Genomic DNA, 14,775 nt, shown 5'->3' with positions numbered 1-14,775 from the left:
AGTTCTTTAAAGGGGAGATAAAAATTTTTCTTAAGCCTGAAGGTTCTTGATTGTTTCCAGCACAAAATAATCCACATACCACAATGGCACATCTTGGGGAGCCTGTTCTGAACGCTTTCCGCATCCTTCTGTCAAGATAGCCTATAACAACTCTATTCAGAAGTTACAAGAACACATCAGTATTTCCCATTAAACCAAAAGCAAATGTGTTTTTAAATCAATTTTCCTTTAGCCCAGTCTAGTGTCATCTGAAAAGAGGGGAAGTATAACGTACTGTAGGAGTGAAGAGACAGAACTTTTAACTGATTGTGATTAGTAGGAGAGGAAAAATCATTTTCACTCTACCCTTCTGAGTTTTCTGCTGAGAACCCTGGAATAAAAGATTGACGAGAGGAAAACCAATAGAAGTTTATTAGCATGTATACCTCACGTATATATGAGCGATACCTTCAGCTTAAACTATTCAATATGCTAAGGTGCCATATTTTGAGATTGCTTGTCCTGAACCCCATCAGCTCGATGGTAAATCCTTCTCTGGCCACATCACTTCTCTCTCATCCACCCTATTGTTGCATCCTAAATGATCCTGCCCTCTTCTCTCTTCCTCCATCCTGTACCAGATTGAAGGAACCAGTTCCCACTGCCTATCCTATTTGGGGAGATGTGTTCCCAGTACCCTGAGTTAATTCTGAATACATTTCCCACAGAATCATTGTTATACTTTGTATGAGGTTCTTGTTCCATTATGGGTTAACTAAACCTTTTTAAACTGCTACCCTGGGCACCTTGCCAAGATGTATAAATAGCTTTGTTTTCATGGGAAAATTTGTTTAAAGTTCCAAACTAATTCACACATGAACTCTTCTATAACTTGGGGAATGTGTCTATATGAATTACTGAGGCATAAAAGAAGGACACACAAGTCCAGGCTGTTTCAGTCATGTTTGGTTGATTTGTTTTGTAGCTATATTCCACTTATTCAGATTGGGTTTCTAACTCACTTCAGGGCATCCATTTGGCAGATCTATAATAATAAAAACATAATATGCTAATTAGACCAGATAGCCAAATGACCTTCTGGACATCATTCTGGATGTCCTTCCGGACGAAGCCACTGTGGCGGGGGCCAAGGCAGAAGCAGTTAGGGGCAATCAGGCAGGCAGGCGAGTGGTTAGGGGTGATCAGGCAGGCAGGCAGGTGAGCAGTTAGGAGTCAGTGGTCCTGGATTGCAAGAGGGATGTCTGACTGCTGGACATCCCCTGAGGGGTCCCGGATTGTGAGAGGGTGTAGGCCAGGCTGAGGAACTCTCCCTCCCCTGTACATGAACTTCGTGCACTGGGCCTCTAGTTATGATATACTTTGCTATCTTTCACTCGTCCCCCCCACTCTGTCCCCTGCTCAGATTAAAAAGAAGTGTCTGAAAAATAAAATGATACACTTTCAGTATCACCTTTTTTTTTTTTTAAATCTTCACCTGAAGATATTTTTCTACTGATTTTTGGAGAGATTGATAAGGAGAGAGAGAGAGACGGAGAGAGAGAAATGTCAGTGTGAGAGAGACACATTGATTGGTTGCCTTTGCACACATCCCAACCAGGGCTGGGGATCCAGCCTGCAACCAAGGTACATGCCCTTGACCAGAATCAAACCTGGGACCCTTTAGTCCACAGGCTGATGCTCTTTCCACAGAGCCAAACCAGCTAGAGCATCATCCTTATTTTTGAAAGACCAGTTGTTTCTACTGTTGGAAGATTTAGCCATATTTAAATCATCCTTTGTTTCTGAGCCATTAGGACTTAATAAAGGGCACTCTGCTCTTATGATGTGGTTGTTTCCTCCCACAAGGGTGTGGTCTGAGGGGAATTGTGCAGGTCATTTGCTTCTGTGTTAGAAAGGCAGAGAAACTAAACATAAGCTTAAATTAGATTGAAGACACCAATTCTTTCTTTTTCCTTGACTCCTATAGTACACCTTCATGATCATCATTTCACAGGTGATGAATCTGAGGCTTAGATAGTCAGTGGGAGACTTGGGACTAGACCTCAGGTTTCTAGGTGCCCGGCCCTGGCTTTCAGAGCTTGCTGGGGCTAATCCAGAATATAGAAGTTTGAAAGATGATTCCGTACTGCTGGATCTCTTGCTATTTTGTAGTATATTTCATATATTTTTTATTTGTAAGGCAATTAGGGTGTTGCTATCCTTGCCTCATATAATACTGAAAAACGTGATTGTAGAAGACATATGTGCCGAAATGCTAAATAAAAAATGACTCAGTCAGAAAAATCTATATTGCATTAGCGTCTTAATGTATTTTAGGGAGAATTCAGAAGTTGGACAGAAATGACATAAAATTAGATTTTAGGGTTTAAGAATACATAAGCAGTGTAATAATTACTCATACTTTTGCCCATATTTTATAAATCTGCCACAGTATAATTCCCACTGACTTCAAAAGAAGCTCTATCTGTGGACTTAGGAAGTATGAGAGAAATGCGATAAAAAATCTTGGCAATTTTGAATTATAGTGCTTTTTGCAAATAGAGTATTTCCTGGCACTTGCTCTGTATAAACAACTAAGCAATACAGCACACCTTTCTTTACTATAACAGGCTTCTACTTAATGAGGTTTGAGTATATATTATAACCGTTGTAGCTACTGGGTAGAAAGTATTCCAGGTACAGCACATAGTGAAGGGCAGCTGGGGGTAAGCACAGCAGTGCGTTCTCTTTGTAGTGAGAGTGCTTTGAAGAGTACAACGAGAATAGTTAGTTAGCCACAGGACTTCGCACTGTAGAGAATCAACTGACTTAGTGCTGGCTTGAAAATTTATTTTGCCTGCTGTCCCTTTGTGGGACTTTCTTTGTTTGAAGCAAAGTACGGGCCCTGGTTGAACCTGCACAGAACATGGAGTTTGCAGGACCAGAGAATGATGTGTCCCCAGGGCTTCTTTACAAGCTAATGGTATGTAGACCTCAGTGGGCTTGCTCCTTTCCTGTTTTGCACTAGGGTGCCATCAAGTGGCAATGTCCAGAACTGAAGCTGCTATTGCAGCTCTCCCTCTTCTGCCAACCACTGCTGAGAAACACGTTTTTGCATTTTAATTTGGAGGAATGATACTGCTTTGGATCAAGAATTATAGGGAAGCGATAAACTGACAATAATGAGGTCAGAGGCATGTGTGGCAGTTGGATCCTTAAGCAACCATTATATTTGGCATCCTCTTAAATCCAGCATTCTCAGAGAGAGAATTAAAAATTATTTAAAGCCCTTTTCTTTACTGGAATAAACTTTAATGCAGTTTTTCAAATAGCCAGGTGACTTATTCATTTGGGCAATAGCAATTATTGCCTTAATTGTAGGATATAATGCTAATTTAGATTTTTTTCCTGTACACTGTATTGTGTGTTCACCACCCAAAGTCAAGTCTCTGTCCATCACCATTTATCCCCTCTATACCCTCTTCCACCTCCCTCCACTCTCTCCACCCTGCAATCACCACACTGTTGTCCATGAGTTTTTTCTCTCTTTTTTCTTTTTTGCTCAGTAACCACCCCACCCCCACTCCCACCCCCATTGTGCCTGCTGCATCTAGGGTGGTATGCCCAGTGCTTGGGCATAATGTGAGATCTCTGTTCTCAAAACCTTGCAGAGTCGCTTGGGAAACAAGTGAATGAATGAAAATGAGCAATGTGACAAATGCCAGATGCAGTGGCATGGGTATCAGGTTTGGGGCTATCTCAGGGGTATTGTGCAGGAAAACTGGGGCTTGAGCCTTCAGAGGAAGGGGAGACGTTAGCAGATAGTGAAGGCATTTGAGAGCCTGAGGAGTGAGCTCATGTGCATGGGACTTGAGGTAAGAAGTGAGGGACCCAGAGTGGCTGAGAGTTCTGTTCAGGAAATAGTGAGAGGGGTCAGAATTCAGATGAAGATTAGATTGTGAAGAACTTAAATGAGAGTTTGCCCAATTACCTTTCTATAAGAATGGGCCACAATAAGAGGGTAATTGTGAATGAATTAATCTTGGGATGTATCAGTGAGGCAGTGTTAATGCTTTTTCCCTTCGTTTAAGTACTAAAGCGATTAAATGTGCAAATTGAGGGATTTTAGAGGAGTTGATCTTTAAAGTTTCTTCTTTTTATAATTTAGTGAATTTAAATGTAACTCTGGAAGAAATAAATTTATAAGGAGACTTTTAAAATTACATTTAATGATATTAACTTTAAAGGGAACAGCTGGCTCAGAAACTTTACTAGTAACTTTTAAGATCTAAAGCAAGCATGTCAGACTTGCGCCCCGGCCAATATAATGGTATGTTAGAAACATTTTAATAAGAATTTTGTAACTTAATTTTTAAAATATCCTGTCATAATTATTAATAACAAACTACAATGTTCGCTAATGACTGATTACTATAATCATGTTGCTGAGAGTTATGTTCAGGAAATAGTGAGAGGGGTCAGAATTCAGATGAAGATTAGATTGTGAAGAACTTAAATGAGAGTTTGACCAATTACCTTTCTATAAGAATGGGCCACAATAAGAGGGTAATCGTGAATGATTTTACCCTTATGCACCTTACTCGCAGGCGCACCATTTCTCTCCACTAATACTAGCAGCGAATATTTTAGTAGCCAATTGCCACATCATTAGTCTTGGACTGACTTGTTTGGTGTGCGCAACAGGAAATAGTTCACTTTTGGAGAACAAGAAAAATAGGTTTATTTGTGTTACGCTTATTAATTTGTCCAGTTATTCAGTGTCTGGTAAGTTAATGTTCAAGAGAAAATATTAATTTTTATTAAAATGTTCTTATTACTTTATGTTAATGACTGCTCATTTATTTCAGCCCTTTGTATTCAGCATGTCTCTATGGAAATAAGCCTACATTTCTATGAAAATTGGAACTTTTGTTTTTTTGCGTCCCACATAAACTTAAACCTTGTTTATTTGGCCCATGTTAGCCTTTGAGTTTGATATGCTTGATCTAATGCATGACAACCAGCCTTCTGTAATTTGGGTAAGAGAGAAAAAACTAAAATGAAATGAGGGTTAAGATTGTAGACAGAATACATGTTCTAAGTTCTGGTGTACTTGCTAGAGACTGGCAGCAAAATTCTCCATACTTCCTAGCAGCCAAGGCAAAGAGGGACCCACAACTAGCAGTTATACAATATGTCATGACAAATAGAAGCACAGCTACTCCCACCACTTAATCTTCAGAAAAATGTTTTTTATAGGCACTCTTGAAGAGAATTCTCATGAAGAATTTCTTCAACAGTATCTCCTTAGCTCAGCGGTTCTCAATCTGTGGGTGGCGACCCCTTTGGCGGTCGAACAACCCTTTCACAGGGGTCGCCTAAGACCATCCTGCATATCAGATATTTACATTACGATTCATAACAGTAGCAACATTACAGTTATGAAATAGCAACGAAAATAATTTTATGGTTGGGTCACAACATGAGGAACTGTATTTAAAGGGCTAGAAGGTTGAGAACCACTGCCTTAGCTAAAGTATTAAAAGTCCAACTGTCACTATAATGTCCCTCAGCCTATATTGGTAGCATAACATCAAAGTGCAGTTCAGTACAAACAATTGTCTGGGGGCCTGAAACTGCAGTCTAAAAAAGGTAATGCACTGGTGCCCTGGATTAAGTCAAGAATAAAATTTAGTAGGAGTATGTAAAGCAGTGATTCTTGAATAGTGAGGTTCTTTTTGGGTTCATTTCTTAGGGAAATTGATAATAGGTCTGGGTTCCTCTCCCCAGTGCACATACATATGCATAATCATACCAAATTTTGTTCATTGTTTTAGTCTATTCACAATTTCAGAGGGTTCACACCCTTCCCCCTCCCACTCTCACTCAGCCATACTCTTCCTGATGTACACCCTTGGTCTAGAGTTGCAGGTGGGCTACAGTAATCAAACATGGTAACAACTGGAGCACAAGAATGTTTGTGCTGATAGGACAGATTCATCTGCTTTAACAGGAAGCCAAATTGAGGCTGAGATTTCCATTTATGAAAGTCGATGAGCTTGACGGGACATGTGTGAACAAAAGATGTTTATTCCACTTTGGCTGGAATGTGGTCAAGAATGTATTTTTCTTAGAGAGCAACTGAGTCTACTCTAACACACTAAAAAGGGTCCCAGAGCTCTCTCTCTTACAGAGAAAGCCATGGTGATTTTAACTTAGAAAAATTGTAAGTCAGGTGTTACCAAGAGCCATCTGAGCTTCTTTAAAAAAGACAAATTATTGATAGTTTTGGTATTTGGTATTCTTGGTAAAGAGTTTATAGAATGTCTAACTTGAAGTACTTATAGCTTACTGGTGTATTTAAAATAAAAATCCTTGTGTAATAGAATCTTGGGAAGCTGAATAACTTTATTTGCTTTTGGGATTGTTTATCTTTGAGCCAGTTGCATGGTGAAAACATCTTGTTTATTTACCCAGTTTTATTGGCTTAATGTTCTCATTAATTGTAGTTTCTTTTGCATTGCAGTGTTTTAATCTTGGGTGCTTCAGGTGGAGTTGGTACTTTTGCTATACAGGTAAACAATTGTTTTCTTTTAATTTTGAAAAGAGATTTATATGTGCTGCTCTAGGGTTTTTTGTTGTAGTAGAATTAATACATTAACAAGAGAAATAATGAGACTGATTGATGATGATGGAGGTGATGATAGTTTAAGACTTATTTTGAGCCACATATAGTATGCTAGCAGTTTACAAACATTAACTATTTAAGCCTGCTAGGGTTTTTTTTTGTTGGTTTGTTTGTTTTAGATAACATTGGTTAATACTATTTAAGTTTCAGGTGTGCAACATTATAATTCAGTATATATATATATTAATTAGAGTGCTCACCACCACCAAAAGTTTAGATTCCATCCATCACCATCTATTTAGCCCCTTTTACCCATTTGGCCTCCCCTCACCTCTTCCCCTCTGGTAACCACTGTTCTATGGTTCCTAGTTTTTGTTTTGTTTTGTTTGTTTATTTTTTGTTGTATATTTCACATGTGAATGAAATAATACAGTTTTTGTTCTTTTTATGTCTGATTTATTTCACTTAGCATAATATCCTCAAGACCCATTTATGTTATTACGAATGCAATACTGTCTTTTTTATGGCTGAGTAGTATTCCATTGTATATGTAGTTTTTAGTTGGTTGGTTGTTTTTCTTATTTTGGTTGTTGAATTATATGAGTTCTTTATATATTTCGGATATTACCTTCTTATCAGATATATCATTTGCAAATATTTCTCCTATTCAGTTGCTTGCCTTTTTGTTGTTGATAATTCCCATTGCTGTGCAGAAGCTTTGTATTTTTTATATGGTCCCATTTGTTTATTTTTGTTTTGTTTCCCTTGCTATTTGAGTCAAATCCACAAAATCATCACTAAAACCAATGTCCAGAGGCTTAATGCCTATGATTTCTTCTATGTATTTTATGGTTTCAGATCTTTCAAGTCTTTACTCCATTTTGAGTTCATTTTTGTGTATGGTATAAGATAGTGGTCTAGTTTATTCTTTTGGATGTGGCTGTCCAGTTTTCCCAACACCCTTTATTGAAGGGACTTTTCTTCTCTATTGTATATTCTCGGCTCCTTTGTTGTAAATTAGTTGTTCATATATGTGTGGGTTTATTTTTAGACTCTCAATTCTGTTCCATTGGACTGTGTTTGTTTTTCTGCCAGTACCATGCTGTTTTGTTTTGTTTTATTATTATTATTACTGTAGCTTTGTTACATAGTTTGAAATTGGGGTGTATGATACCTCTAGCTTTGTTCTTTTTTCTCAGTGTTGCTTTGGTTACTAGGGGTCTTTTGTGGTTCCATACAAATTTTAAGGTTTTTTGCTTTATTTCTGTGAAAAATGCCATTGGAATTTTGATAAGGATTGCATTGAATCCATAGATTACTTGAGGTAATAAGGACATTTTAACAATATTGATCCTAATGCATGAGCACAGAATCTCTCCGTTTCTTTGTGCTTCCTTCAGTTTCTTTTAAAAATGTAAGATGACTTTATTTTGTCAATAGAAAGATTATTATTTCATGAATTTCTAAATTCACATAAATTATTTTTTCTTAAAAGCCTGAGGGAAAGGTAGGTTCAGTAAATTCACTGTAATTTCAGCTTGCCCTTCTAAGAAGGAAATTTTCTAATGTAGAAGGAAGTGTTAATCTTTCCAGTGGTTTAATATATGAGTTACTTTGTGGATGTCTTGTATAAGAAATGTTGGAAAGCTTTGTAGTCTTGAATTTGAATAGGAAGTATCAATATGAACTCAACATATTTTGTGTACTGGTGTATGCAAAGCTGTCTCGTGAAATATCTTTGCTCCTTAAAGGAAAGCAGGGCTTTTGGAGAAATGGCAGATTACAGATCTGGGTCACAAAATGTACATGAATGAGCATGGAATGTATTAAATAGTAAGGAAACTGTCAACTTGAAGGAACTCCCAAAGATGTTACACTTTGAGTTTCAGTAATAATGGTAATTATTATGGATCAAAACCCTTCAAATATATTTAAATCCATGAATTCATGATGATATATTTTTTAAAAGTGGTCAATTTTGGAAGAGGACCAACTTATTTAAAAACTGAAAAAGGTAAACAATTATGTGTCTTGCCTTTACTGTATGGACTTTACCTGAGTAAACAAAGCATGTTTTCTTCATAAAAGCATTCCAAATACTAAATTAAAAAAAAAAGAATATTATTATTTTGCAACCACCAGTGGACAGCTGCTAAGATAATAAGAAGAGCAACAACCAGACAGGATGTGCCTGTTCTCATTTTGCCAGACACTGTCCATAGTCTTGCTAGAGGGATTGAAACAGAAGACACACAGCACAGAGCAGCATGTGGCCCCGAGCCCTGAGTGTGCAATTAGAAATTCATCACTGGGGAAACTCTGGAGGTCAGGTCAATGGCCTGGATTTTTTCACAGGTAAATTATTACAAAGTGAAGGGATAGAAGAGGAACCTGTAATTTAAAAAGAGACTTAGAAGACATTGAATTTCAAAAATACACAAGACTAAACTGTAGTGTCTAGGGAATGCACATCTGTGTGCTAAAACAATATTTTTAAATGCAAGGAGGTGATTACTGTGAACATCAGGGTAATGATGACTTCCAGGGCGGGAGAGACTTGTGTTGGGGTGGGGCACATAGGAAAGCTTTTGGAATGGCTGCTGTTTTGTGTTTCTGCGTTGTGTCTGCCATGTATGCATTTTTTTTATGCTTGTGCTTTATTTTACATAAAAAAATTTTTAAAGGTAAAACTGTTTTTAAAATCTATTAGTGGTGTTTATGCCGAAACCGGTTTGGCTCAGTGGATAGAGCGTCGGCCTGCGGACTGAAGGGTCCCAGGTTCGATTCCGGTCAGGGGCATGTACCTGGGTTGCGGGCACATCCCCAGTGGGAGATGTGCAGGAGGCAGCTGATCGATGTTTCTCTCTCATCGATGTTTCTAGCTTTCTGTCTCTCTCCCTTCCTCTCTGTGAAAAATCAATGGAATGTATTTAAAAAAAAAATAAAATCTATTAGTGGTGTTTAAAGATACTAGATAGTTCTAAGTGGGAGAGGAAAAACTAGAAATTTAGAAAAAATTCATTGAACTGTTTCAACATGTGATAAATTCTTCCTGAGGATTTCATACTATTTAAAGAAACCATTAAATGTAGTGCTTAAAACATAATTTCCTTTTTCTCCACAGTTTCTTTTTTATATATAGGTACTGGATATTTATCTTGGATTATATTCTTGACATAATTGAATATAGATTGGGACTTGCTGTTGAAAGCAACATGTCATTGTACTCAAGTTTCTCTGTTTGCAGCCTATAAACATCATACATTTTATATGATGTCACTCCTAAATGTTTTAATTCCCCTCGTATTTCCAGGGCATATAAAACCTTGGTCAATATTGCTTTTAAAAGTGAGAGATTAGGTAAGATTATAAATGGTTTTTAAATCCTTTATTCATTTTTTTGTATTTAAGATTTGTATTGATTTTTCTAGAGAGAAAGGAAGGGAGAGGGAGAGAAAGAGAGAAACATTGATGTGAGTGTGAAACATCAATTGGCTGCTTCCTGCATGCCCTCTACCGGGGATTGAGCCCACAAACCAGGCATGTGCTCTGATGGGGAATTGAACTGGCAACCTTCCTGTGTTTGGGATGAGGCTCAATCAACTGAGTCACACCAACCAGGACATTCCTTATTACTTTAAAAATATAAGGCATCCATATTTTATATCTGGGGAACTATATATATAGGTCTTTTTACTTCCAAGGTAATCATGTTTAAAAATAAAGTGGTTGTATTTTCTTCACTTCTTTTAAAAACTGATCCAATCATTTATTACCTAGTACTGAGAGCCACTTGCTTTTTAAAATATATATATATTTTAAAATATATATATATTGATTTCAGAGAGGAATGGAGAGGGAGAGAGAAATTGAAGCATCAATGATGAGAGAGAATCATTGATTGGCTGCCTACTGCACCCCCCTTACTGGGAATGGAGCCCAACCCAAGCATGTGCCCTTGACCAGAATTGAACCTGGGACCCTGCAGTCCATAGGTCAACGCTCTGTCCACTGAGCCAAATCAGCTAGGGAGAGCTAACTCCTTTGATACAGCTGCCTTACTCAAGACTATACTAACTCTTATTGAAGATACAGATGAAGAAATGTTGCATTTTTATGTTCTGAATATATTTTATTTTTTTTAAAATATATTTTATTGATTTTTTTACAGAGAGGAAGGGAGAGAGATAGAGAGTTAGAAACATCGATGAGAGAGAAACATCGTTCAGCTGCCTCCTGCACATCCCCCACTGGGGATGTGCCCGCAACCCAGGTACATGCCCTTGACTGGTATCGAACCTGGGACCTTTCAGTCCGCAGACCGACACTCTATCCACTGAGCCAAACCGGTTTCAGCTGAATATATTTTAAATTGTCATTTTCTGAGAATATGTTTTTATTTATTTACTAGGGGCCCAGTGCACGAATTTGTGCACCTTGAAAGGAACTGTGGGCCATGAGGCTGCGGTGGGCACAGGGACGGGTCTCTGCCCATCCTCCGCGCCCCCACCAGGCCCCTCCAGCCACGGCCCCTGGTCCCATCTGCTGGCAGCCCCGCTCCCACCACCACCACTCCCACATGCTGACAGCGCTGGCCCCGCTCGCACCCGCTGACAGCGCGGAGCAATTGGGGCCGGTGCCAGCAGCAGGTGCGAGTGACAGCTGCTGTCCCCATCGCCCCTCAGGAGGAGGGGGAGGAGGAGAAGCCCTCAGGGTGATCAGGGCTGGCAGCCCCCGCTCACGCCCGCTGATGGCCCTGAGAGATTGGGACCCGTGCCTGGCGTTTGCAGTGGGTGCAAGCAGCGGCTCTGGCACCAGCAACAGGTGCAAGTGGGGCCGTCGCTGGCAGCAGGTGTGAGCAGTGGCTGCCTAATTGCCCCTCAGGAGCAGGGGGAAGTGGAGAAGCGCTGAGGGGCGATTGGGGCCGGCAGCCGCTGCTCGCACCCACTGACGGCGCTGAGTGATTGGGACCAGCACCAGGCATCGAGGCACTCAGGAGCAAAGAATTTTCAGTAGCTACCAGAGGCTTGCCCCAATGACAGCGACCAGGGCCCCAATGACAGCGACCAGGGCCCCACCTTGTTCTGGCACCCCCCTCCTCCCTTGCAGTCATCCCCCCCCCCCCCACCTGCTCCACCATCGCACCGCTGCCAACACCCGCCATGTTCCGCGTGGGCCCCCTGGTGGTCAGTGCACATCATAGTGATGGGTTGTTCAGTTGTTCCGCCGTTCGATCTATTTGCATATTAGGGTTTTATATATATAGATTTGCCATTTACTTTTGTCAACCTTAAAAGTACTAAACTTGAGGCTATAGACTCCTGTCTTTTCTGATACTGGTGAAGCATTGAGCTCTTCTCTGATTGGATTGGTTATAACTTCATGACAACAGGCGACTGGCTGTTGCATCCAGGGAAAATGAGATCTACTTCTTGGAATTTTCTGAGTGAACAAAAGTTGAATCATTTTTACTAGTTTCTGACAGATGGCTTCCTGTAGTGTTCATTAAGACGAAGCACTCAGAGTTCTCTAGAGATCGGGCTGATAGATGTACATGTGGTGCCAGCTATTTTAAAAAATGCAGTTTTCTACTTTCTCTCTCTCCCCCCTCCCCTTTTCTTTGGCAGGTAATGAAAGCATGGGATGCTCATGTGACAGCAGTTTGCTCTCAGGATGCCAGTGGACTTGTAAAGAAGCTTGGGGCAGATGATGTAATTGATTACAAATCTGGAAATGTGGAAGAAAAGTTGAAATCTTTAAAACCGTATGTATTAGAACAATGTTCACAGTTGATAATGAAAGCCTGAGGTGGTTTGGTGATCATGTTGGAATCTTAGAGAAGTATCTATGAAAATATTCAGTGTCATTAGAAATCATTAGGTTGGTTTCTGTGTTAATTCCAGATGTTAATATAGCACAATAACACAGTGAGATAGATATTGAGGAAGATATTTTGCTTACATGGTCTTTTCAGTTAACTTTCATTACTGGCTTGTAACAGGTCTGAAGGCAGAATTGGAAGTGGTTCCTTTTGATGGCATCTGTCACCACAGGAAGAACTTAGCGCAGTGCATGAAAATTTATGCTTAGCACTAAACACATTTTTGGCTTAATAAGGGCTTCACAGAAACAAAGACAGCATAAATATTGATGATGGGAGCACTGTGAATGTTCTCGGTGCCGCTGCATGCCAGGCTGTGGTTTGGCCTAATGTACAAACAGGAGCAGATTCAGGCATTCTCCAAGGCCCTGTTCATCTTGACTGTGGGCGTTTATTAATCTGGTCTTCATCTGGCCAAGATATGCTGAGAGCATAACCTAGCAGTGTTTGGAAAGCTACTTTACTGCTTCTTTTTCTTTATTGAGAATCAAACTGGCAATCTTTCAGTGTACAGTGCATGGGCTGATGTCCAGCCAACTGAACCACATGGGCCAGAGCTTACTACTTCTTTTTCAAAGGTGTTTCCTTTTTCAATTACTTTTCAGAAGCCAGTTATTCTTGCCCACGTTGTGTAGAAATATATTTTCATGGCTTAAAAAAAAAAAGAGGAGACAAAAAGGGAGCCCCTGTCTGACTGCCTAGCTTTTCTCAGCCAGCACCCCCAGCTCCCAACAGCAGTATGGCGGTGCACCCAGGAACTGACTCCCTATTCCTTCAACTGTTTATGGAGCCTCCACTCTTGCCAGACAGTGTTCTAAGCATAGGATGAGATACATTGGTGAGCAAGACAAATTTCCCTTTCATGGTACTAATATTCTAGTCGGAGGTTTCATTGGCAAGTGCTCTCAAGAACACCGATGCAGGGAAAGGGGAAAACAAATGATTGGTGAGGAGTCTGTGTGACATACGGTGTTTTAAAAATGCCTCTGAAGCATTGGAGCAGAGGCATCTGTGGGCAAGCCAGGAGAGTGGGATTTTGAAAAACCTGTTCCCTGCTATATCCCTCCACTTGGAACAGTATAGTAGCATGTAGTGGGTGCTCAATAAGCAAAAAAACTTGCAAAGTAAACCAACAACCAAAATATTTGTTCACTGAGCTATTGAGGGAAACAGGAGCAGAGCAGTTGTTCCAGATGGAGGCAACAGCAAATATAAAGCCCCGTGGCGGACTCACTTGGCATGTGTGAGGGATGACACTGTCCCTCGCAGAGATCTTATCCACTACCTTCCACCCTGTGTATCAGAACCTAGGCCTCTCTGGGCCTTCGAGATCTGGTTTCTAGGTAGTGGTAGTTTCCGCTGCTCTCATACCTTCTGCTGCCTCTAGGAATAGCAAGCAGTATGAGACTGAGGCCAAGGCCAACCCATTGCCCTCCATCTACCTTACCTTTTACACATGTCTGGAGTATGTCACCAGAGAACAGGGAACCTGACACATGGAAGGCTGTAGCACACTCAGACCAGCCCCCACAGCTGTGCTACAGTTTGCTCCTCCACATCGCTTATCCTGTTTACTCCTTTTCAGTAAGGGGATCTCATCAGCTTACAAATGTAGACCAATTTTTTTTTTTTTGACAGCTTTAGTTAAAATTCATCTCTATAATTTATACCTGAAGTTTGGCCTCTGAATCTACCTAGAATAAATTTGTTCCTCCTTCTAAATCCCAGCTTTTTAGATTTCAATCTTAGAGTCTTATAGCAGGAAAGGGCTTCAGAATTCTTCAGTCCAACTCTATCATGTTACGGTTGAGAAAATCGGGTAGAGGGGATATAAGTTTTGAATGCTCAAGGTCATGCCACTCAGTCATGGATGGGAGAACTGCATCTACAGCCTGGTCTCAGGACTTCTTTTTCAGGTGGTGCCTGTTCTGTGATACCAGGCTGCCCTTAAGTTTTATTTAAAATAAGTATCATCATTTTTGTTTATTTAAAATTTGGGAAGGGAGTAGAAAATTAAAAGCAGAAACTTTAGAAACTTAAATTCACAATTTTTATTCTCTTTAATGAAAAGAATAGTCTTCTAGTAAGGTCATTCTCTTGCACACATAGCCTTCCATTTTTATTTGCCCTTCTTTAGTTTAGTCCATAAAAGATTAAAGATGCACAAAGTTGGTCGAAGCTGGTTTTCGTAGCTCTGATGCTTGATCTCATCTATATGAATTTAGCAGAGAAATGGATTTATCAAAAAGAAATTTATCAATTTGATTAATGTATAAGCATACAGTCT

The 14,775-nt window shown here is 39.9% G+C and overlaps 1 protein-coding gene across 2 annotated transcripts in view; it reads left to right on the top strand.

The window, feature by feature from the left end:
* The window catches only part of RTN4IP1 (reticulon 4 interacting protein 1), a 45,305-nt gene that overhangs the window by 15,603 nt on the left and 14,927 nt on the right, over positions 1–14,775 (top strand). For both annotated transcript variants that reach the window (XM_081093842.1, XM_081093843.1), the window contains 2 exons: positions 6,506–6,554; positions 12,235–12,371. In XM_081093842.1, coding sequence (XP_080949968.1) covers positions 6,506–6,554; positions 12,235–12,371 — 186 coding nt within the window. The remainder of the gene's footprint in view (positions 1–6,505; positions 6,555–12,234; positions 12,372–14,775) is intronic.

Source organism: Myotis nattereri, assembly GCF_964212035.1.
Source record: "Myotis nattereri genome assembly, chromosome: 6".
Lineage (NCBI taxonomy): Eukaryota > Metazoa > Chordata > Mammalia > Chiroptera > Vespertilionidae > Myotis > Myotis nattereri.
Note: the sequence above shows the minus strand (reverse complement) of the source record. Positions and strands in the feature narration are given on the sequence as shown.